At 47.2% G+C, this 25,209-nt stretch overlaps 1 protein-coding gene across 1 annotated transcript in view; it reads right to left on the bottom strand.

The window, feature by feature from the left end:
• Window positions 1-923: 923 nt before the first annotated feature.
• The window catches only part of LOC115082295 (E3 ubiquitin-protein ligase TRIM39-like), a 43,340-nt gene continuing 19,054 nt past the window's right edge, over window positions 924-25,209 (bottom strand). Inside the window, exons 5-8 of the mRNA XM_029586524.1 lie at window positions 19,015-19,124; window positions 15,626-15,655; window positions 5,018-5,173; window positions 924-1,598 (exon numbers count right to left, since the gene is read on the bottom strand). Coding sequence (XP_029442384.1) covers window positions 1,012-1,598; window positions 5,018-5,173; window positions 15,626-15,655; window positions 19,015-19,124 — 883 coding nt within the window. The 3' untranslated portion in view covers window positions 924-1,011. The remainder of the gene's footprint in view (window positions 1,599-5,017; window positions 5,174-15,625; window positions 15,656-19,014; window positions 19,125-25,209) is intronic.

Here is a 25,209-nt window from a genome sequence, read left to right as displayed (position 1 = left end):
AGTAACCAATTCACATCTACTCAGGGAGGAGAAATAGCCTAGTGGTTAGAGCAGTGGACTATGAACCAGGAGACCAAGGTTCAAGTCCTGCTGTTGCTCCTTGTGACCTTGGGCAAGTCACTTTACCCTCCATTGCCTCAGGTACAAAAACTTAGATTGTAAGCCCTCTGGGGATAGGGAAATACCTACAGTACCTGAATGTGTGATATCTTGATTGAGATCAAATGTTGGTATATAATAAATAAATACTTGTTCTAGACCTCTCATGATCTTAAAGACCTCTATCATATCCCCCCTCAGTCGTCTCTTCTCCAAGCTGAACAGCCCTAACCTCTTCAGCCTTTCCTCATAGGGGAACTGTTCCATCCCCTTTATTATTTTGGTCGCCCTTCTCCATCGCAATTAGATCTTTTTTGAGATGCGGCAAGGTAAACAGTGGAGTGCCTCAGGGATCTGTACTTGGACTGATGATTTTTGCTATATTTATAATTGATCTGGAAAGGGGAACGATGAGGGAGGTGATCAAATTTCAGATGACACAAAATTATTCAGAGTAGTTAAATCACAGAGGATTGTGATTAACACAGGGAGGCAGGACATGCGCTTGGCTCTCACGTTCCTCACTCCTCAATAAGACAATGCACACACTTTTGGCATTACAACAGTTGGCAGTTTATTCATCTTAACCCGAGCCCTTACAACCACATAACAGATCATAACTTTATCAATTCTAACAAGCCCCGCCCCCTTTCCCTCCCTGATGCCTCTACCACCATGGCCCAGTGGTAAAGCGATCCCCGCCCTCCCTTTTCTTGCTTAGCTCGCCTCGTCCCCGGTGAGGGTAAGCCGTGGCCTTGAGCTTTAGCCCCCAGCTTACTGGCCGTCTCGTGCAGCAGCCCCCCCCCAAACTACACAAGATGCACCCCCCCTCATGCCATTTTAACAGTGCATTATTCACAGATATAACCTGGGCTCGGGTTAAGTCGTCCTTGTTCCCCCGAGTGCGGCCCCTTAGCTTCTTACTATCACCTTCTCTATCCCTTCCTGCACAGCCTTGTTGAAGAGATCCAGTCCAACCTCAGACAAGAGAACCCCATCGCCACAGAACAGGCCATCATCCACATCCCATGCCCATTTATGTCTAACCCAAAACCCACCTTGAGACATCAGCCACTTCCCGATTTGTTGGTTCATTTTCTTTACCCCTTTTTTCCACAGTACCTCCTCTTTACATTTCACTCGAACAATGATGTCCGACCATCCCACCTTAACACTAGGCCACCGAATCATGATCTGCGCCAAATCCTTCCGTATGCAGGCCAACAATTCTCTGCACGACTTCCTCCCCACATCGTTGCCCCCTAGGTGTATTACTATGATTCTTGGTACCCCCCACATATCCACCTGCTCTTGCAGGAAAGGTAGTAACTCATCCCAACCCATCCCTTGTTTGCCAAACCAAGCAATTCTCCAGTTCCAGCGCTCAAGGTATAGGTGTTCTCCATTGGGTCTTAGCATTGCCTTCCGTTGCGCCCAATAGATAAAGGAGTGGCCTATGATCCAAGCACACCCCTGGATTCGAAAGACCCCCATTAACTCTGCAAAAGAAGAGAATTCGGTTAATAACCTGTCTCCCTGCCCTCCCCCCCACCCCTCCGTCTTTTGGCGATCTTATTTCCTCACATAACTTCCATCTTCCGATAACTTTGATCCCTGCTTCCGATATGCCACATTCTGCCGCTGAAGTGGCTGCACCAATCCTAAAAGAATGCAAACTATAATTTCCTGCCTCCCACCCTACCCGGTTCACCACCATGTTTAAAACTCTGGTAAACTGAAATCTGGTTAGCGGTACACCATCCTTATGCACTAGAAAGGAACCTGGCACTGTGGGGTGCACTTTAAGGTATTCCTGTGTCGCTAGCACTGGGCACACCATGGTATTCTCAGCCGGGGGGGGGGGGGAGCGTGATTACTTGCCCTCTCCTCTTTTGATCCGTTTTCGATTTCTGCACGAACAGTGTGACTATGCCCCAGTGCACTTGGACTTGCTGTACCAGAAGCCCTATCCAAGTCCAAGCCTTAGTGGTCTTGGACTTCGCCACTACCTCACTGATTCTCATCACCTCGAAGAAAGCCAACGAAAAGGCCATCCTAAATAATAGAACCTCATAACTGGACCAACACACAGAGGTCAACTGCGCCATCAAATGAATCAAATCCCCAGATCTGATGGGCCTCCTCGCGTCGCCTTCACCTCCCCGATCCCTCTGCCATCCCCTTAATACCCGCTTCCCAATGAAGCTGAGCATTGGGTTCCCCCATCCCCGTAACTTCTAAAAGAAGGAAAACCCCACTACCTGTGCCTTAACCGAAGACACTGAATAACCGTTACGTTTTGCCCACAATATAAACTGCACTATCCACCCCTCCTGCACTGCACCCCCTCCATCCTTCCGCCTGTAGAAAACGAGCCACTACACTTCGCCCACCATATAGGCCGCCCAAGTGGCAGGTGCGACCGACTATCATATCAATCTCCATTCTTCATCCTCCCAAGGTTCCACAGATGCTCCGGGAAACGCTCTGCCATCTGCCTCACTTGTGGGGCCATCGCTCGGAAAACCTTCCATTTGAAACGAGAGGGGGCGTCAGCTATTACGTTTTGAACTCCTGGGACATGCTTGGCCCTGATGCTCACATTCCTTGGCAAGCACATGGCTATCAACTCCCTTAACAAAGCCGAGACCTTCAAACATTTTGCGGACAATCGGTTAATCACCTGTACTACCCCCAAATTGTCGCACCAAAAGACCACCTGCCTGTTAGTTAGCCGATCCCCCCCCAAATTGCCAGTGCTACCACCATGGGGAATAACTCTAAAAAGGTAATTTTTGCAAATCATTGTCCACCCAATCCTCTGGCCAAGGCTTTGCGCACCATGGACCCTGAAAATAAATTCCAAAGCCGGTGGACCCCGCTGCATCAGAGAATAGCTAGATATCCTGGTTCGATATCTCGCTGTCTGATATCATCAACACTCCATTGAAGGATTCCAAGAAAACCTCCCAAACCCTTAATTCATCCTTAATCCTGTGGGTCACTCTGATAAAATGATGCCCCACCCGAATACTCACTGTGGCTGTAGATAACCTTCGTATAAACACCCTCCCCATAGGTATCACCCAACATGCAAAATTCAATGACCCAATCAATGACTGCATTCTCCGCAAGGAAACTTTGTTCGCCTTCCTCATGCCCTGAACTAATTCCCACAATTTCTGCACTTTAACCTCTGGTAAACGCGAGACCATGGCGACGGAGTCCAATTCTATGCCTAAAAAGGTTAATTGATTAGAAGGCCCTTCTGTCTTATCCGACGCAATGGGCACACCCATCTGTCTTGCTACCTCCAAAAACCTGTCTAGCTGTACCCGACACTGATCGGACTCCCTCGCACCGACAAACAAGAAATAGTCTAGATAATGCAACAACCTGTTACAGCTCATGTGCTGCTCCATTACCCATTGTAAAAAGGAGCTGAACGCTTCGAAGGATGCGCAAGAAACCGCCCAACCCATTGGCAAGCAACGGTCTACGAAATACTTCCCTTCAAAGGAAAACCCAGTAAAGGAACACTGGTCAGATGTATCAGCAGCAGCGGGTTCCATGTCTGCCTTCGCCATCCATGCCCCTTGCCCTTCCCTCCTCACTAAGTCCAAAGCAGCGTCAAACGAGGCATAGCGTACGGTATATTCTTCCTTGGGAATGAAATCATTCACAGACTCGCCCCATGGGTAAGATAGATTAAGAATTAGCCTGCATTTCCCAGACGCTTTCTTTGGGTTGACCTCTAAAGGTGATAGGTGCATCCGATGCTCCGATGGCTCCGCAAAAGGCCTTGCAATCCTCCCCAGGCTCAACTCTACATCCAATTTTGCCTTCGCTACCTCCACTAACTTAGCATTATGCACCCTCCCCCCGTTCCCCGGCCCCATGTCCTTGAAACCAAAAAACAATAAATTTGCCGCCTTCCGGTTAGGATAGTGCTGTAACCACCCCTGCAACTCTGTGACCACCACCGGTGACTCCGCTTTTCCGAACTGAACCTCACTGCTTGCCCCTTTTAGGTGGGGCTGTAATCTGATTTAGTGCACACTTGGATGCGGGATGAACTCCGTTGCAAAGTGGCGCATGCATGTCGGAACTTACAGTCTGGGAACAAACAAGTGGCCTTGTTGAATCTTCAGCACACATCCTGTCCTCCCCGCCACCTCTTTGACCCCTGTTCCGGCTTTGCTACTGATCCCCTGCGCCTCGAGAGGAGCATATACTGCTACTCCCGATACCTGCACCTGCCGTCCCCGAACCAACTGCCCCTCCTGCAGTCCGTTTTGTGCTCCCCACACTTTTGTTAGTCATTTGCGTCAACCATAGATTAATGTCCTGTGTACCCCGAGACATATGGCGATTCCCCGCCATCTTATCCCTAAACTTCTCATCGAAGTTGAGCCAGGCCCAACCTTCGTAATCCTTGAATGCCCCCAATGTACTATCTCCGTACGCTAACACCACCCGATGCTGCATGGGCTCGAAATGCCCCACTACACTGGCCAAACGCATGAACCCCTGGACCCAATTTAAAATATTCTTTGAAACTTTAGGATCTACTGAACTCTCCCCCAGCCCCCTCTTCTTCTTACCCTTCTTCTTCTCCTTCCTACCTCCCTGTCTACCCTTCAATAGCTTAAAAATATTGACATATTTCCTTTTGCGAAACCTTCTTCGCAGCTTTCTCGGGACCTCCCTCGCATAACTCTGTCAAAGACGCTAATGCCGGATGTCCCGTGTCCTGTCGCAGGCCCCCTCCCCCCCCTTGCATGTCTGTCCCCACTCAACTCACTTGACGAGGTAGACGTCGATGACTAGCTCGTATCCAACTCTGATCTATATGTACACGACTTCTTTCTCTTTATGCCTTTCTGCGCCACCCGCTGATCTATCGAATCCAACTCACCTGCTTTGGCCCCCGCGAAATAGACTCCATCCGCTTCCAATGCTCTGCCGCCAGCTGACAAGCCTTGCTGTCTGCCGCCTTCCATGGACCATGCGTGTGTCCGCTCCTTCCATGCCTCCTGCTGCGACGCGCCAGGATACTCTGGCTCTGCCACATCTGTGGAGACACACACACACAGGCTGCAGAACCATCCCTATGCCCGTAATCCCACCGGCCCTGCGCCCCCCGACCACTGCCACTCCGGGCATGGGTTTAAGCGTTCTGGGCCTGCACACCTGCACGACCTCCGTAATCACAAGGCTGGTTGTGCGTGAAATTCTCCGCGTGCCCTCTGTGCCACTCCGCACCACCCCTCGCTCCGACATCAGGTCCACTGCTCTTTACCCGGCCTGCCCTCCTGGCCCAGTCGGGACGTGCTTTGGGTTGCGGCCCGACCCTGCATATCTGCCCCCTTAGAAGAATGCTCCAGCATGCCTCCCGCCCTTGACCTGACCTTCCAGCGAGTCCACGCTTCGACCCCCTACTGCCCCTTTTAGCGACGGGGGCTTTGCCTTTGCCCCGCCCCCCGCTTAGGGCTGCAAACCAACCCAGCACAGTCGTCCCTCAGTGTAGGCAGCAGGCCTGCAGGCGAAGGAGGGGGGGTGGGCACACTGGGATATAAGAAATCCCCACCCGATGCATTTAAGGAAAGGTCTAAGGGAAAAATCGGCTTCCGAACACTCCGTGGGGGATAAACTGGGGCGGAGTGGGGCAGGCAGGACTTGCCTTATTCATTGGAGCTGCGTCGGCTGAAGGAGTCACCGCCTGCCTGCTGTACCTTGCAGACCACCTCCTGCAGGGGTGGGGGTGGGGGGGGGGACGAGGGTTCGGCCTCTCCTCAGCATGCCCCCTGTCCAAAACACCCGCGCTGCAGTAGCTATGCCTTCTCTTGTCTCTTGTTTGCGTTATTTTAATTATTTATTTTTTTAAAGCCCTTCAACTAACGCTACTGCTTGTGCCAAAACCGACAGATATATATTCTTTATTTATTATTATTTTTTTTTTTTTTATAAATCCCGAGTGCGCCAACAGCCAGCCGTGCACGCAGCCTAATCCTGCAGCCTGCTTGGGTCCGTGTGGCAGGATAACCTGCCATGTCACCGTCAGGCTGCGGCTCCTGACCAATGGGGGTGCAGCGATTCCGGCCGTTTCTCAACCCCCCCCCACCCCCTTGGCCCTCCCGCGCTCCTAACCCTCCCCCACTCCCCCTCCCTCCCGATCGCCGTCGCGCGCTTTTTCAGTGTTATCTTCGGCGGCGCAGGTTGGGCCTGCACCGCCGATCCTAAATTGCAGGAGGACCTTGTGAGACTGGAAGATTGGGCATCCAAATGGCAGATGAAACTTAATGTGGACAAGCGCAAGGTGATGCCTATAGGGAAAAATAACCCTTGCTATAGTTACACAATATTGGGTTCCAACGAGCTCCCACCCGTGAGAGGGTGGGCGCTCGTTGGCGCCCACCTTCTCACGGCTGCGTCCGCTCTTCTCTCCCCTGCCGAGGCTCACGCGGCCCACTCGGGGCGAGAGCCTGCTCACCTCCTCTCCATCCAGCGTTCAGTTCAGGTGAGCCGTGCAGGGGAGACAGGAAGCGATTCCAGGGAATTAGGATAACAGGAAATCAAAAGAAAATAAAGCCGCCTTAGGCCCAGGAAGACTAACGGGGAGGGAGCCGCGCCCCTAACGCTAGCATCGTGCCAATCGGACGCCAGATTTGGGCCCTTTAAATTCAAGCGCAATCCCGGCGGCGTCGCATGCCCGAAGGAGCGCGACCTAAGGGGCCTGCCCCTTAGTGCGCCCCTTTGTGAGCCCCAGGAATAAGGACAAAAGCCCCGCTCCGGATAGACAGCTTCGCCTCAGCATTGCTACATTCGATTGCTACCAGCTTCTTCCTGCTCGCATTCAGCTTCCCCCAGCACTCATCCTGCCTCTTCTAGCCAGCTTACAACCTCGCTCAGCACGCATCTAACCTCCACCATCACGCAACCAGCGACTACCAGCACGCATCCAGCCTCAACCAGCAATCAATCCAGCAACTGCTATCACTCACCCTGCTTCCTCTAGCTAGCATCCAGCCCCGTCCAGGACGCATCCAACCTCTCCCAGCCCACTTTCAGCTTCCTCCAGCACTCAGCCTGCCCCTTCTAGCTAGCATCCAATCACATCCAGCATGCAGCCAGCAACTTCCAGCACCTTTCCAGCTTCATCCAGCACTCAACTCACCCTTACCGCACAGCCAGATCAAAATGCTACCGGGATTCCCAATCCCCCATACATCACCACAGTCTCCATAGTTCGTACTCTATACCTATCATCAGAAAACAACGCAGACCTCTAGCTAAACCCTCCCCACATCACACCATCCGTCAACAAAGGTTAATTCCAATAATGATCTCGCCGATTACATAATTCCTAGGCCTATCACTACTATCTCTAACTCTTTTTAATGCCCAATCGCTTTCGAAAAAACACACATCTTAAACGACTACCTCATTGAAGTCAATCCAGATATCTGTTGGATCACAGAAACATGGTTGAAACCCACGGATTCAGCTCTAATAAACCAACTGCCCACCCAGCTTTATGACCTTTTCTCCATCCCTAGGCTCAAAAAAAGGGGAGGAGGGCTGCTTCTAGCTGCTAAGAAAGGGCTAGACCTAACCTTACAACATTCAAACACAACATCGAATATAGAACTCTCCTTCTTCAAATGTGATCACCTACAAATTGGCCTAATCTACGCTCCGCCAGGAACTTTAGACTCGGACCCCTCACCCGTCATTGAACTCACTGCCAAATATTTCAACCCAGACAAACCTGCCATCATATTGGGAGACTTCAACATGCATGTCGATGTTTTACCACAATCCCCGAACTGCGTTACCCTAGCACTTAGTTATATGGGATTCACACAAATTATTAAAAGCCCAACCCATAAAGCAGGCCACATGCTGGACCTCATTTTCATCAATGAGTGCATCTCGCTCCCTGCCACGCCCACTTGCTCGCCGGTCCCTTGGACGGACCACCGGATCATTAACACGACCCTCAAGCTCTCAGAGCATCCTCCCCACTCGTTCCCGAAAACCACTATCCAATTCAGGAAACCTTGCTCCACAGACCTCCTCATCAACCAGCTCTCTAGAGAATTAACACAACTCGATCTTTCCGATGCAACTGCAGCCACCTCCTCCTGGTGCAACATCACCAAAAAGATTGCGAACCTAACCTGCCCTACCACCACAAAAGTAGTACAACCCTCGCCAGACAATAGGAAACCCTGGTTCACCCCAGAACTGAAGTTGCTCAAACAAGAGCTAAGAAATAAAGAACACATATGGAGAAAAAACCCATCCCCCAGAACGTTAGCAACTTACAAATTCACTCTCAATGCCTACAGGAACACAATACTTAGAACAAAGAGAGATTTTTTCTCTAAAAAAATCCATCATTTCATCTTCGATTCGAAAGCACTTTTCTCATACGTCTCAGCACTCACCAAACCATCCCCTCCTACCATCCCGGATGATCAAGCTTTCAACAAAGCCACTGAATTAGCAGAATACTTCAAGAACAAAATCGCTAACTTGACTGTCTCCCTCTCGACACCCAATCCCCTGCCCTCTCTCCCACTCGCTACCCTACCTCAACAAAATACGACTTTTGAAACTTTCGAGACCACATCAGCTCTTGAGATAGAAAACATCCTCAAAAAACTGAAACCATCCTCTCATCCATTGGACCCAATTCCAACCAACCTCCTCATCGCCATAAGGAACGCCATCTCAAAGCCAATTGCAGACATCATTAATTGCTCTCTTACCCAAGGTCTAGTCCCTGACCAACTCAAGCTAGCAATTCTTAAACCCTTACTAAAAAAAAAAACGAACCTACCGCCCATGGACCCAGCTAACTTCCGCCCAATAGCCAACCTGCCTTTGATCGCCAAACTTATGGAAAAGATAGTCAAACAACTATCTGAGTACCTTGAAGAAAACACCACTCTCGCACCTTCCCAGTTCGGCTTTCGCAAATCGTTAAGCACAGAATCCCTCCTCATATCTCTTACCGACACCATTCTATCAAATATGGGCAAAAAACAACCATATCTCCTGATCCTACTAGATCTCTCTGTGGCCTTTGACACGGTAAACCATTCACCACTATTAAAACGTCTGGCAGACATAGGCATTAAGGGAACAGTCCTCAGCTGGTTCAAGTCCTTCCTGTCTAATAGACATTTCAAGGTAAAGATAAACAATAAAGAATCACATCCGGTCCCATCCAACCAGGGTGTCCCCCAAGGTTCCTCCCTCTCTCCGACCCTCTTCAACATTTACCTTCTCCCGATCTGCCGGCTACTCACCAATCTAAATCTGACGCACTACCTCAACGTGGCACTAACTTTCAAAAAGGAGATAGAGCAGCTTTTAAACTAGAACAAGGGGGAAAACAGACAGTCACTCAGCAGTGCATGGTTCGGAGAAATGTATCCTTGAAGGATACTAATGAAACAGGAGAGTTAGGGCATCCCAACAGAGAGGTTCCATTAAAAGCAAACATAGTCCATATGCCTATATGTAAAAAATCACCAAAACTAATGATTTCTGAATTATCCCAAACAACTGAAAAGCAGGTTGTTAAAACAAACAAAAAACACACTTTGAAATGTCTATATGCCAATGCCAGAAGTCTAAGAAGTAAGATGGGAGAGTTAGAGTGTTTAGCAGCAAATGATGAGATTGACATAATTGGCATCACAGAGACTTGGTGGAAGGAGGATAACCAATGGGACAGTGCTATATCAGGGTACAAATTATATCGCAATGATAGGGAGGATCAACTTGGCGGGGGTGTAGCACTTTATGTCCGGGAGGGTATAGAGTCCAACAGGCTAAAGATCATACAAGAGACTAAATGCTCAGTAGAATCTATATGGGTAGAAATCCCATATGTGTTGGGTAAGAGTATAGTGATAGGAGTATACTACTGTCCACCTGGACAAAATGGTCAGACAGATGATGAAATGCTAAGAGAACTCAGGGAAGCAAACCAATTTGGCAGTGCAATAATAATGGGAGATTTCAATTACCCCAATATTGACTGGGTAAATGTAACATCAGGACTTGCTAGAGACAAAGTTCCTGGATGTAATAAATGATTGCTTCATGGAGCAATTGGTTCAGGAACCAATGAGAGAGGGAGCTATTTTAGATTTAATTCTTAGTGGAACGCAGGATTTGGTGAGAGAGGTAACGGTGATAGGGCCACTTGGCAACAGTGATCATAACAAGATCAAATTTAAACTAATAACTGGAAGGGGACAATAAATAAATCTGCAGCTCTAACACTAAACTTTCAAAAGGGAAACTTTGATAAAATGAGGAAAATAGTCAGAAAAAAAATGAAAGGTGTAGCTGCAAAGGTTAAAAGTGTTCAACAGGCTTGGATATTGTTTAAAAATACAATCCTAGAGACACAGTCCATATGTATTCCACGCATTAAGAAAGGTGGAAGGAAGGCAAAACGATTCCAGTCATGGTTAAAAGGTGAGGTGAAAGAGGCTATTTTAGCCAAAAAATCATCCTTCAAAAATTGGAAGAAGGATCCATCTGAAGAAAACAGGATAAAACATAAGCATTGTCAAGTTAAGTGTAAAACATTGATAAAACAGGCAAAGAGAGAATTTGAAATGAAGTTGGCCATAGAGGCAAAATCTCATAATAAAAACTTTTTAAAATATATCCAAAGCAAGAAACCTGTGAGGGAGTCAGTTGGACCATTAAATGACCGAGGGGATAAAGGGGCTCTTAGGGAAGATAAGGCCATTGCAGAAAGACTAAATGATTTCTTTGCTTCCGTGTTTACTAATGAGGATATTGGGAAGATACCAGTTCCGGAGATGGTTTTCAGGGGTGATGAGTCAGACAAACTGAACGAAATCACTGTCAACCTGGAAGATGTAGTAGGCCAGATTGACAAACTAAAGAGTAGCAAGTCACCTGGACCGGATGGTATGCATCCTAGGGTACTAAAGGAACTCAAAAATGAAATTTCTGACCTATTAGTTAAAATTTGTAACCTATCATTAAAATCATCCATTGTACCTGAAGACTGGAGGGTGGCCAATGTAACCCCAATATTTAAAAAAGGCTCCAGGGGTGATCCGGGTAACTATAGACCAGTGAGCCTAACTTCAGTGCCGGGCAAAATAGTGGAAACTATCCTCAAGATCAAAATTGTAGAGCATATAGAAAGACATGATTTAATGGAACACAGTCAACATGGATTTACCCAAGGGAAGTCTTGCCTAACAAACCTGCTTCATTTTTTTGAAGGGGTTAATAAACATGTGGATAAAGGTGAACCTGTAGATGTAGTGTATTTGGATTTTCAGAAGGCGTTTGACAAAGTCCCTCATGAGAGGCTTCTACGAAAACTAAAAAGTCATGGGATAGGAGGCGATGTCCTTTCGTGGATTACAAACTGGTTAAAAGACAGGAAACAGGGAGTAGGATTAAATGGTCAATTTTCTCAGTGGAAAAGGGTAAACAGTGGAGTGCCTCAGGGATCTGTACTTGGACCGGTGCTTTTCAATATATATATAAATGATCTGGAAAGGAATACAACGAGTGACGTTATCAAATTTGCGGATGATACAAAATTATTCAGAGTAGTTAAATCACAAGCAGACTGTGATACATTACAGGAGGACCTTGCAAGACTGGAAGATTGGGCATCCAAATGGCAGATGAAATTTAATGTGGACAAGTGCAAGGTGTTGCATATAGGGAAAAATAACCCTTGCTGTAGTTACACGATGTTAGGTTCCATATTAGGAGCTACCACCCAAGAAAGAGATCTAGGCGTCATAGTAGATAATACATTGAAATCGTCGGTTCAGTGTGCTGCAGCAGTCAAAAAAGCAAATAGAATGTTAGGAATTATTAGGAAGGGAATGGTTAATAAAACGGAAAATGTCATAATGCCTCTATATCCCTCCATGGTGAGACCACACCTTGAATACTGTGTACAATTCTGGTCGCCGTATCTCAAAAAAGATATAATTGCGATGGAGAAGGTACAGAGAAGGGCAGCCAAAATGATAAAGGGGATGAAATAGCTCCCCTATGAGGAAAGGCTGAAGAGGTTAGGGCTTTTCAGCTTGGAGAAGAGATGGCTGAGGGGGGATATAATAGAGGTCTTTAAGATCATGAGAGGTCTTGAATGAGTAGATGTGACTCGGTTATTTACACTTTCGAATAATAGAAGGACTAGGGGGCATTCCATGAAGTTAGCAAGTAGCACATTTAAGACTAATTGGAGAAAATTCTTTTTCACTCAATGCACAATAAAGCTCTGGAATTTGTTGCCAGAGGATGTGGTTAGTGCAGTTAGTGTAGCTGGGTTCAAAAAAGGTTTGGATAAGTTATTGGAAGAGAAGTCCATTAACTGCTATTAATCAAGTTTACTTAGGGAATAGCCACTGCTATTAATTGCATCAGTAGCATGGGATCTTCTTGGTGTTTAGGTAATTGCCCGGATCTTGTGGCCTGGTTTGGCCTCTGTTGGAAATAGGATGCTGGGCTTGATGGACCCTTGGTCTGACCCAGCATGGCAATTTCTTATGTTCTTATATTCAAATACTCATCCCTATCACAGAATCCTTATATAAAACTATGACTCACTGGAACAATTGCTTGCAACTGATCAATCATTTGCTCTCCAGCCTCAACCTCATACTTAACAACAACAAAACCGAGATCCTTATCATCAATCAAGATGACGAGTTTCTCAACCCATCTGACACACTCCTTTCCTCCATACCAAAATTAAATCAATCGCCGCATGTAAGAGATTTAGGTGTCATTCTAGATAATCAGTTTAACCTAAAAAAATTTATAAGCACCACCACTAAGGACTGTTTCTACAAGCTACAAGTCTTTAGAAAGCTGAAACCACTACTTCACTTCAACGATTTCTGTATGGTTCTACAAGCCATCATACTATCTAAAATCGGCTATTGCAACTCGCTCCTATTTGGTCTCCCGGCCAGTACCATCAAACCCCTCCAGATGGTGCAAAACTCTGCAGCCAGAATTCTTACAAAAACGAATAAAAGAGAACACATCACCCCCATCCTTAAACTCTTCCACTGGCTGCCCATTAAACACAGTATCCTCTTTAAAGTGCTCACAACTATCCAAAAATCCATTCACAACATCTCCCCGCTCCACCTAAGCACCCAACTACGTCCTCACACATCATCCAGACCCATCAGAGGAGCATATAAAGGCACACTCTATGCCCCATCAACAAAATCCTTGCTTCAGAAACGTCCCATATCTACAGCAGGCCCCGTTCAATGGAATGCGCTCCCACCAGACATCCGACTAGAACTCTGCCACTCTTTATTCAAAAAGAAACTTAAAACCTGGCTCTTCGGCCAAGCTTTTCCAGGATCATGAGCCCCTGGTTCGCTTCCAGCTAGCAAGAGCCACCGTCTCGCATATATCTAACTTTCTTCTCTACTGTTTTATGTACAAATTAAGTCCATCGTAATCTCGAAGTATCATACTACTATTACACTGTTTTAAGCATACAAGTGACATTTTTACAGTTATGTTCCTCTTCCATGGTCATGTTTTTCTTTATACGGTTTTCCATTTGTTTTGATTTTTGGTTTTTGATGTTCCAAGAGACTTGATACCTAAGAGTCTTGTTTAATGTTCCAAATTCATAATGTTAAGCTTGAATAGTTTCCCCGGTCCAAGTTCCATAACCTATGTTCCATGTACCGCCTCCATGCAAATTATTATGTTCTGTTTCAATGTAAACCGATGTGATTTGTATTACATACAGGAACACCAGTATATAAAAATTAAAAATAATTAAAATAAACCCAAGAAAGAGATCTAGGCGTCAGTGGATAACACATTGAAATCGTCGGCTCAGTGTGCTGCAGCAGTCAAAAAAGCAAACAGAATGTTGGGAATTATTAGGAAGGGAATGGTGAATAAAATGGAAAATGTCATAATGCCTCTGTATTGCTCCATGGCGAGACCCCACCTTGAATACTGTGTACAGTTCTGGTCGCCGCATCGCAAAAAAGATATAGTTGCGATGGAGAAGGTACAGAGAAGGGCAACCAAAATGATAAGGGGAATGGAACAGCTCCCCTACGAGGAAAGGCTGAAGAGGTTAGGGATGTTCAGCTTGGAGAAGATATGGCTTGAGGGGGGAATATGATGGAAGTCTACATAATTATGAAAGGACTAGAATGGGTAAATATGAATCCCTTGTTTACTCTTTCGGATAATAGAAAGACTAGGGGGCACTCCATGAAGTTAGCATGTGGCACATTTAGAACAAATCCGATAAAAAAAATTTTCACTCAATGCACAATTAAGCTCTGGAATTTGTTGGCAGAGGAGGTGGTTAGGGCAGTTAGCATAGCTGAGTTTATAAAAGAGTTGGCAAGTTCCTGGAGGAGAAGTCCATAATCTGCTATTAGTCAAGTTGTCTTAGGGAATAGCCACTGCTATTAATTGCATCAGTAGCATGGGATCTTCTTAGTGTTTGGGTAATTGCCAGGTTCTTGTGGCCTGGTTTGGCCTCTGTTGGAAACAGGATGCTGGGCTTGATGGACCCTTGGTCTGACCCAGCATGGCAATTTTTTGGGCCCAATATTCAGACTTATCCTGATACGTAACTAAGCCTCCTAAATTACACAGGATGTTCAGCGGCTTGGAAATACTACTGAACATCCACGTAGAAGTTGCTACTTAGATGGAAAAGTTATTAGATGCCGGACAATTTAGCTGGCTAAGTTTCAATATTGTAACAACTTAGCCAGATAAGTTGTCCAGCTAAGTAGTGCCACCCTGATGCACCCACTGGATAAGTGACTTCATAGCCCTTATGTTCCTATCTTGGAGCCACCTTGGAGTCTAAACTTCCTGGGAAGGATAATGTGGGAACAGACTGCATTTTATAAACTAAAATTGGCGTTACTTCTTTCAGCCAGAGATTTTACAAGGGTTGTTGAAGCTCTTGTGCTCTCTCACATTAAATTACTGTGACTCTGTGCTGTTTGGGTCTTCCTTGATCTGTTCTCCATGTGCTTCGTCTCACGTAATAAGCAGCGCTCCCTTTGGTGACCACTGCTCCTTGTATTTCAAACATCTCTCTTCAAAGCTGCAGTCTTTGCATTGGTTGCCGATCGATTGGCAGTTACTGTTTAAGATTCTCTGCTTAATACTGAAGGACGATTCATTTCAATTCTGCCTCACCGTCTCTCCCCCCCTAACCAGGCCCTGAGACTGCAATGTCTGAACGTCTGTGCTTAGTGTGCGCTCCGTCAAGACGTTCCAACTATCCGAGATATGGGCAAAGAGCCATTACTGCATTGCTGTCACTTTTGTTTTAATCACCGAGAACAGGTTTTGGGATCAGCGGGCCATGAAATATTTTTAAATAAATAAATCTGTCAATAATTAAGGGAAGGATCAGCAGGTTTCATTAATAGATTGCATCATTTTGTATAATTAGTTATATATCAGATTCAGTTACCTGCATATCTCCCATGTTCCATCGACCACTCTGAATTAAAACAAAGAGAAACAGGGATCAGACGTTAGAGAAGAGAAATAAATACAATAAAATGAAGACATATATTTATCAAACTGAGAATAAAACTTACTGAGGTCAATATCTAAAGACATTTACATGGATAACTCCAAATTATCTATTTAAATGTTTAGTTTTGAATATTGACCTCACCAGGTCCTGTAGGATGGGAGAAGAAAAAAATAACAAATAGTCTAATATTAATGATTTCAGTTTATAAAAATATCCATCAGAGAGCTTGCTACATTTCCTCTGCTACAAAGTAAAGACTTGGCACTTTTTATCAGCTAGGATACTATCTGTTAGGATTTGTAGGTATGTGGGCCATGGGCCGAGGTGAGAGATGGTACCGTCCACGGGGAGGAGCCCCATGAGCCTCACCGTCGGGAGGCGAGGTCTCAGCTGACGTCAGACACAGCACAGAAGTGTTAGAGTCTTTATTAGAGAAGTAGAGCGGCACTGCCCGCGGAGCGGGGAGTGCAGGAGGAAAGTCACAGAGATACCGAGGTGCCACGGAGTCTGTGAGGTGGGGAATACCCACGGAGGATACCTCAGTAGAGATGATACACCAATGGTCCACAGAGCGGGGTACACCGAGGAGGGTCCTCAGTAGAGATGATACGGCAATGGTCCGCGGAGCAGGGTACACCGATGATGTTCCTCAGTACAGATGACACAGCAGTGGTCCGTGGAGCGGGGTACACCAATGAGGGTTCCACATTAGGGATGATACGGTAATGGTCCGCAGAGCGGGGTACAGCGATGATGTTCCTCAGAGATGACACGCAGTGGTCTGCAGAGCGGGGTACACAGATGAGGGTTCCACAGTAGAGGTGATATGGTAATGGTCCGCAAGGGAAGTACTCACAGAGGGTGTAGCGATGGTTCCAGAGGAAGCCCCAGGGAGCGGGGCAGGCAGCGGTCCTAGGCGCAAGGCCTTCTGAGGAGCGGATAGCCGGAGACGAGGAAAGGGCCCCCGAGGAGCGGGTACCCGGGACGTCTCGTGCCGAGAAAGCAGGAGCTGGAACGGAGAGTCCTTTGTGAGCGAAGCGGATTCAGCAATGAGGGAACTCATTGCCAAGTCGTAGGCAGACAGGGCCAGCTGGCTTTAAGTGTCCATGATGAATGATGTCATCCAGGGGAGGACATCCCCGAGGTTCCCACCATGACATGCTTAAGACTGGCCCAAGAGTGCGCGCACCTAGGGAACTCCAAGGGCAAAATGGCAATCGGCAGCGACCATGCCATCCAGGGAGACCCGGGAACAGAGGCAGACAGGCCGGCGATAGCTGGCGGAGGCCGCCAGTCTACCTAATGGAGTCAGAGCTGAGAAGCAAGAGGTGAGCAACAGCAGTCGCAGCTGTCTGCGACCGACATGTTTAACAGTACTCCCCTTCATAGGGTCCCTCCCCGGGGGGGGGTTTGGGCTTTCTTGGGTGAGAAGCATGAAACTGCTTGATCAGTTCTTTTTCAAGGATATTGACTGCAGGCTCCCAGCTGTTCTCTTCAGGGCCAAGTCCTTCCCACGAGATCAGATATTCCCAATGCTTCCCGCGCTTCCTCACGTCCAGCATGCCCTGTACCTGATATGTTACGTCCTCCTCTGATGCCAGAGGTTGGGGCTCAGGAGGTTTCTTGGAGAACTCGGACAAGATGAGAGGCTTCAATAGTGAGATGTGGAAGGCGTTATGAATCTTGAGCGATGCGGGTAGGCGAAGACTGTAAGTAACCGGACCCAGCCGGCGAAGTATGGAAAAAGGCCCGATGTATCTGGGAGCGAAGCGGGCTGAAGGCAGTTTCAAGCGAATAAAGCGGGTGCTGAGCCACACCTTGTCTCCAGGGTTAAACTGTGGAGCTGCCCGATGATGGGCATCGTAGAATTTCTTTGATTTCTGGGCGGCTTGCTGTAGCAGTTGTTTGGTGTGCAGGCCTTGGAGAAGATACAGACAGACATCTTGAAAGAGGAGGCAGAGGCTGGCGTCTGTATACCACTTGGAAGGATGATGACCCAGTAGATGCAGACTGGTGGGAGTTTAAGGCGAACTCGGCCCAGGGCAATAAATCGGACCAGTCATTCTGATGAGAATTCACATACGTCCGAAGAAACTGCTTCAGGGTGCGGTTCGTTCTCGCTGTCTGACCGTTGGCCTGTAGGTGATAGGCCGATGTGAGGTCCAAGGCAATGTCAAATATTTTACATTGAGACCTCCAAAACCTGGCTGTAAATTGGACACCTCGATCAGAGACTATATGTCTTGGGAGTCCGTGAAGGCAAAAGATGTGACGATTGAACAATTTTGCTAATTCCAGAGCTGAAAGAAGACCAGGTAACGCCATGAAGTGAGCCATCTTCGAAAATCAGTCCACGGTGACCCAAATGGTGTTGTTGCCACTGGAAGAGGGTAGGTCCACAATGAAATCTGTGGCTATGTGTGTACACGGCTCACTAGGTGCAGGAAGAGGTTGTAGGAGACCCCAAGGACAGCCTGTCGGCAGCTTCTGACAAGCACAAGTGGGACATGATTCCACATACGCTTGAGCGTCCTTCTTCATAGTTTGCCACCAATAGAATCTCTGGAGTGGAAAGAGTTCTAGCTTGTCCAGGGTGGCCTGCGAGCAAGGAATCATGCGCCCAGCGGAGGATTTTCCTTCGAAGAAGTCTGGGAACTACCATCTTCCGAGATGGTACTGTGAGTGCGGCGGACAGAAAGACTTTAGTGAGATCAATGATGTGCCGTGGAGCATCCGGAACATCTTCTGTGGTAAACAAACAAGAGAGTGCATCGGCTCGGGCGTTCTTATTGGCTGGCCAGTGTCATAGTAGGAAATTGAATTAAGTAACAAAAAGAGACTAGCGGGCTTGTCTGTGATTAAGGCATTGAGCATGGTGCAGGTACTCTAGGTGCTTGTGGTCAGTATATACTGTTATTTGGTGCTGTGCTCCCTTGAGCCAGGGATGCCACTCCTCAAAGGCTAGTTTAATCGCCAGTAATTCCTTGTCCCTAATCCCATAATTACGCTCAGGCAGGGAGAAGTATCGGAAGAAGAATGAGCACGGGTGCAAAGTGTGATTGGGTGAATGCTGGCTGAGGACTGCACCAACGCCGATGTCTGAAGTGTCCACTTCGATGATGAGAGGATTGTCGGGGGTCGGGATGATGCAAGCAAGAGACCAGGGAAGGAGGGAGCCAGGAGAACAAACAAGAAGGAGAAGAGAACAGAAATCTCTCATCTGTACAGAGTGTAGATCTGTACCCAATAAACTTCATATTCTGCTAGCAAATGATTTATAACAAATAAACCAAAAGTAAAAGAGAATGAGTCTTCTTTACCTCCAAAATCTGTGATCAATTCCATCAGTTGTTGAGAGTATGTCAGCTGGAAATTCATTTTCATCTCAGCAGAAACAACCTTTGGTTCTGGAAACTTCAATTTTTGACACCTACAGGTAAGAGAGACATTAGGATTATTCTAGGATGTGTTCATCCCCAGGATATAGAGATGAGACAGATGGAGAGAATGAGATACACCTACAGGTAAGGGAGACACTAGGGTTATTCTAGGAGATGTTCATTCCCAGGGTATAGAGATGAGACAGATGGAGGGAATGAGATACACCTACAGGTAAGAGAGATACTAGGATTATTCTAGGAGAAGTTCATCCCTAGGGTATCGAGATGAGATAGATGGAGGGAATGAGATATACCTATCTGTAAAGGGGCTAGATTTAGGGATTGGCAGGACAGGAAGTGCACCAAATTCTAAAGACACCTTTTTATTGATTTCTGAGGGAAAATCCCCCTGCCCCAGTGCTCTGCCTATAATCACTATAATCTTGAATCTGGGTCTATACTACTTGCTAACTTCATGAAGTCCCCCCTAGAATAACTGATTCACATTTACCAATTCTAGACCTCTCATGATTTTAAACACCTCTATCATATCCCACCTCAGCAGTCTCTTCTCCAAGCTGAACAGCCCTAACCTCTTCAGCATTTCCTCATAGGGGAGCTGTTCCATCCCCTTTATCATTTTGGTAGCCCTTCTCTGTACCTTCTCCATCACAATTATATCTTTTTTGAGATGCGACCACCAGAATTGTACACAGTGTTCAAGGTGCGGTCTCACCATGGAGCGATACAGAGGCATTATGATATTTTCTGTTTTATTCACCATTCCCTTTCTAATAATTCCTAACATTCTGTTTGCTTTTTTGATCACCACAGCACACTAAGCCGACGATTTTAAAGTATTATCCACTATGATGCCTAGATCTCTTTCCTGGGTGGTAGCTCCTAATATGGAACCCAACATTGTGTAATTATAGCACGGGTTATTTTTCCCTATATGCATCACCTTGCACTTGTCCACATTAAATTTCATCTGCCATTTGGATGCCCAATCTTCCAGTCTCACAAGGTCCTCCTGTAATGTATCACAATCTGCTTGTGATTTAACTATTCTACATAACCTTGTGTCATCCACAAATTTGATAACCTCACTCATCGTATTCCTTTCCAGATCATTTATAAATATATTGAAAAGCACAGGTTCAGGTACAGATCCCTGAGGCACTCCACTGTTTACCTTTTTCCACTGAGAATATTGACCATTTAACCCTACTCTCTGTTTCCTGTCTTTTAACCAGTTTGTAATCCACGAAAGGACATCACCTCCTATCCCATGACTTTTTAGTTTTCGTAGAAGCCTCTCATGAGGGACTTTGTCAAACGCCTTCTGAAAATCCAAATACACTACATCTACTGGTTCACCGTTATCCACAGATTTATTAACCCCTTCAAAAAAATTGAAGCAGATTTGTGAGGCAAGACTTGCCTTGGGTAAATCCATGCTGGCTGTGTTCCATTAAATCATGTCTTTCTATATGTTCTGTGATTTTGTTCTTTAGAATAGTTTCCATGATTTTTCCTGACACTGATCCGGGAAACTATAGACTGGTGAGCCTGACTTCAGTGGAAAAAGGTAAACAGTGGAGTGCATCAGGGATCTGTACTTGGATCGGTGCTTTTTAAAACATTTATAAATGATCTGGAAAGGAATACGATGAATGAGGTTATCAAATTTGCGGATGACTCAAAATTATGCAGAGCAGTTAAATCTCAAGCGGATTGTGATGAATTGCAGGAGGACCTTGTGAGACTGGAAGATTGGGCATCCAAATGGCAGATGAAATTTAATGTGGACAAGTGCAAGGTGATGCATATAGGGAAAAATAACCCTTGCTGTAGTTACACAATGTTGGGTTTCATATTAGGAGCTACCACCCAGGAAAGAGATCTAGGCGTCATAGTGAATAATACATTGAAATTGTCAGCCCAATGCAATTTTCCCAATGGGGCAACACCTGTCACAAGAACTGTTTGGAGGCTGTTTCACCTTTGCCTTGCCTACCTACCACAATGTCTCTTCCAGGTCTCCCGCAGCAGTATACCACCTATGCAGATGTTTTTTCCAAGAAAGCTGCAGACACACTACCACCTCATCGCTCTTTTGATTGTGCGATAAACTTGCTCCTGAATTCTGAACCACCACATGGAAGGGTGTACCCGCTTTTGCTAACAGAAACCAAGGCTATGTTGGACTACATACAAGAGAATCTGGCAAAAGAATTCATACGGCCTTCTAAGTCTCCTGCTGGAGCGGGATACTTTTTCATAGGGAAAAAGGACAGTTCCCTCCGGCCGTGTATAGATTACCGTGGCCTAAACGAAATCACTCAGAAGGACCGATACCTGCTGCCACTAATTTCAGAACTATTTGATAGGCTCAAGGAGCCAAAATATTTTCCAAGTTGGACTTGAGAGAGGCCTACAACTTGGTTCGAATACGTCAGGTTGATGAATGGAAGACCGCTTTTAACATCCGTAACGACCATTTTGAATACCTGGTAATGCCCTTTGGCCTATGCAGCGCCGCAGCGGTGTTCCAGAACATGATGAATGAGGTATTCAGAGACATGCTCTATCAGTGCATTGTTGTCTATCTGGATGACATCCTGGTGTTCTCTCGGGACCTCCAGAACCATCGCCGGGGATGTCTGTAAAGTTCTTCAATACCTAAGGGACAATCGCTTATATGCCAAGCTAGAGAAATGTTCCATTGAACAGGAGATGGTCCCTTTTTTTGGCTACATGGTCTCAAGCCTAGGCTTCCAGATGGATCCCCAAAAGACCAAAAGCATTCAGCACTGGCCTCAACCAACGGGCCTTAAGGCGCTTCGTAGATTCCTGGGATTTACGAACTACTATCGGTCATTCATTCCACACTATTCCACTCTGACCGCCCCTCTCACCGCCATGACCCGCAAGGGAGGCAACCCCTCGCAATGGTCATCCGAGACCATCTTGGCCTTCAGAAACTAAAGGAGGCATTCCTTAGAGAACCTTGCTTACGCCATCCGGATCCCCGATGACCTTTCATCGTTGAAGTTGAAGCATCCGACGTCGATGTGGGTGCAGTTCTGAGCCAACATTCTGCCAATCACACGTTACATCCCTGCTCCTTTTTCTCTCACCGCTTCTCTCCTGCAGAGTGCAACTATGGAATAGGAGACAAAGAACTATTGGCAATAAAGCTCTCCTTCGAAGAGTGGTGCCCCTGGCTCGAGGGGGCTCAGCACCAGGTCACTGTCTATACAGACCACAAGCACTGGTCGCTCTTTTTTACTCGGTTCAATTTCATATTATGATACTGGCCTGCTGACAAGAACACCTGAGCAGACGCCCTTTCCCGGTCCTTCACCACCGAGGACGTCCCGGATGTTCCGCATTACATCATCAATCCGGACAAAGTGCTCCTTTCAGCCACATTCACCATACCACCTGGGAAGACAGTGGTTCCCCGTCCACTTTGTAAAAAAATCCTTTGATGGGCACACAATTCCCTGTTAGGGGGTCAGCCTGGTCAAGCCAGAACCCTATCATCACTCCAGAGGTTCTACTGGTGGCCAACCATGAGGAGGGACACCCAAGCCTATGTGGAGTCGTGTTCAATCTGTGTCCGCCAGAAGCCGCCAACGGGCCAACCATGGGGTCTCTTACAACCACTGCCCGCACCCAGCGAACCGTGGACACATATTGCCACCGATTTTATAGTGGATCTTCCTACTTCCAATGGTCATAATACAATTTGGGTCACAGTGGACCGGTTCTCGGAAATGGCCCACTTTGTGCCTCTACCTGGCCTCCCTTCTGCCCCGGAACCAGTGAGACTGTTCATCCGCCATATATTCCGACTCCACGGGCTCCCGAGGCATATTCTATCTGACCAGGGAGTACAATTCACGGGCAGGTTCTGGAGGGCTTTATGCAAGAAATTCGACATTGCCTTGGACCTCATGTCAGCTTATCACCTGCAGGCCAATGGTCAAACAGAGATGACCAATCAGACTTTGAAGCAGTTTCTCCGGGCCTACGTTAACTCCCGACAAAATGACTGGTCTGAGCTTTTGCCTTGGGCTGAGTTTGCCCTCAATTCGCATATTTCTGCTTCCTCCAGATCTTCACCTTTCCAAGTGGTATACGGACGCCAACCTCTGCCTCCACTTCCATTACCTCTGTCTGTGGCCTCTCCTGTGGCACAAGTCACAACTCATGAGTTGCATCAACTCTGGGAAGACACAAAGCGACTTATTCAACAAGCGGCCCGAAAGTCCAAGAAATGCTATGATAATCATCATCGAGCAGCGCCTCAATTCAACCCAGGAGACAAAGTATGGCTTAGTACTCGATTCATTCACCTGAAACTGTCTTCTGCCTGCTTTGCTCCCAGATACATCGGGCCATTCCCGTACTTCGTCTGGGCCCAGTCACATATACCCTACGCCTGCCTACGTCACTCAAGATTCATAACGCTTTCCACGTCTCATTACTTAAACCTCTTATTTTGTCTGAGATTTCCAAAAAGCCGTCTGAACCTCTGGCATCTGAAGAGGATATCACTTATCAAGTGCAGTACGTCCTGGATATACGGAAAAGAGGAAGACTATGGGAATACCTAATATCGTGGAAAGGCTTTGGGCCAGAGGAAAACAGCTGGGAACCCGCAGCTAACATTCTCGATAAAGAATTAATCATACAGTTTCATTTGGCGCATCCTAGGAAGCCAAAACCCCCAGGGAGAGGCCCTAAGAAGGGAGGTACTGATACACTCCGCGGCCGTAGACAGCTGCAACCACTACTGCTCACCTCTTTGTTTGCTGCATTAGCTCCATTGGGGAACTCGCGGCCTCTGCTAGCAACCATTGGCCCTCCACCCTTCGTTATCGGGCCTACTCCAGTGGCGTGGACACCGCCGACCGCCATCTTACCTGCGGGGATCCCTAGGCGCGCGTGCACGCTCCCCGACCTGTTTTATCCATGTCATGGTGGGAACCTCGGGGATGTCCCCGTCAGATGACGTCACTCAACACGGATACTAAGCTCTCCAGCCCAGACAGACAGTGACGTGTGAACGAGTTCACTACTACTACTTGTACTCTTCATTCTATGCTGTTCTGGTTCCTGCTTCCATGTTGGAGACTATCGGGTACCCGCTCCTCAGAGGCCCCTTCCTGTCTCTTGGCTATCCGCTCCTCAGAGGGCCTTCTCACGGATTCCTGCGTCTCACTGCCTGAGGCTTCTCCGGACCTGCTTCGTTTCTGTCGCTGTAACTACACTGTGGCTCCTATGCATATCTACGTGGCAACTCTCTCTCCGGTGTACCCTGCTCTGCGGACTATTGCCGTGACCTCCCAGTGAGAGACCCTCGTACATTCCATCTCTACGGATCCAGTGTGCTCTAGTGACTGTACTTTACCGACACCCCCGCTTCTCGGGTGGTGCCGCAGCTACTGCCTACTCCAGTTCCCGAGCTGTGTCTGACGTCAGCACCTGAGCTGCCGCACCATGACCATCCTCCAGGGGTCACTCTCTCTCTCTTCAACCCGCTGCTGTATTCCATCCCACAGCCGAGAGTCTGCCTACCGACGGTGAGGCTCAGTGGGGCTCCTCCCCCCATGGGTGGTTCTACATCTCACCTCGGCCAGAGGGTTCACACGCTTACAAATCCTAACAGAAACAAGGCCATAGATATCAACCTGGTAACTCAGCCAGCACTAGAATATGATCGTGGAGTCAGAGGAGAACTGGAGTGTCTGAGGTACCTGCCCACCTGAGTAGTAAGGATCTGCACACTTTTTCCTTTTGTTCACTTTGTGCCAGGAATGGGCATGAAGAAGAGTATTGCCCCTAAGACAAGGAAGAGAATGAAGAACTCTTTGTAGAAAATGGTAAAGTTAAACATGGAGCAAGCCCCATGGACATGCTTCTACTGTGCAGCAGATGGCTATACTCTCAAAGAACGCCCAGGGCTTGAGAATATAGAATAGGGACACAAGTCGTGAAAAGTTGCAGTGGGGAGTGCAGTCAAATGAAGGAAGTAAATGGCACAACCTTTGTAGGAATTGCTGAAATCTAATCCAAGTAAGTCCTGCAGGCATGCTCCCATTGTGGCGTGAAGGAGCATGT

Source organism: Rhinatrema bivittatum, unplaced genomic scaffold, assembly GCF_901001135.1.
Source record: "Rhinatrema bivittatum unplaced genomic scaffold, aRhiBiv1.1, whole genome shotgun sequence".
Lineage (NCBI taxonomy): Eukaryota > Metazoa > Chordata > Amphibia > Gymnophiona > Rhinatrematidae > Rhinatrema > Rhinatrema bivittatum.
This window is presented reverse-complemented; position numbering and strand designations above follow the sequence as displayed.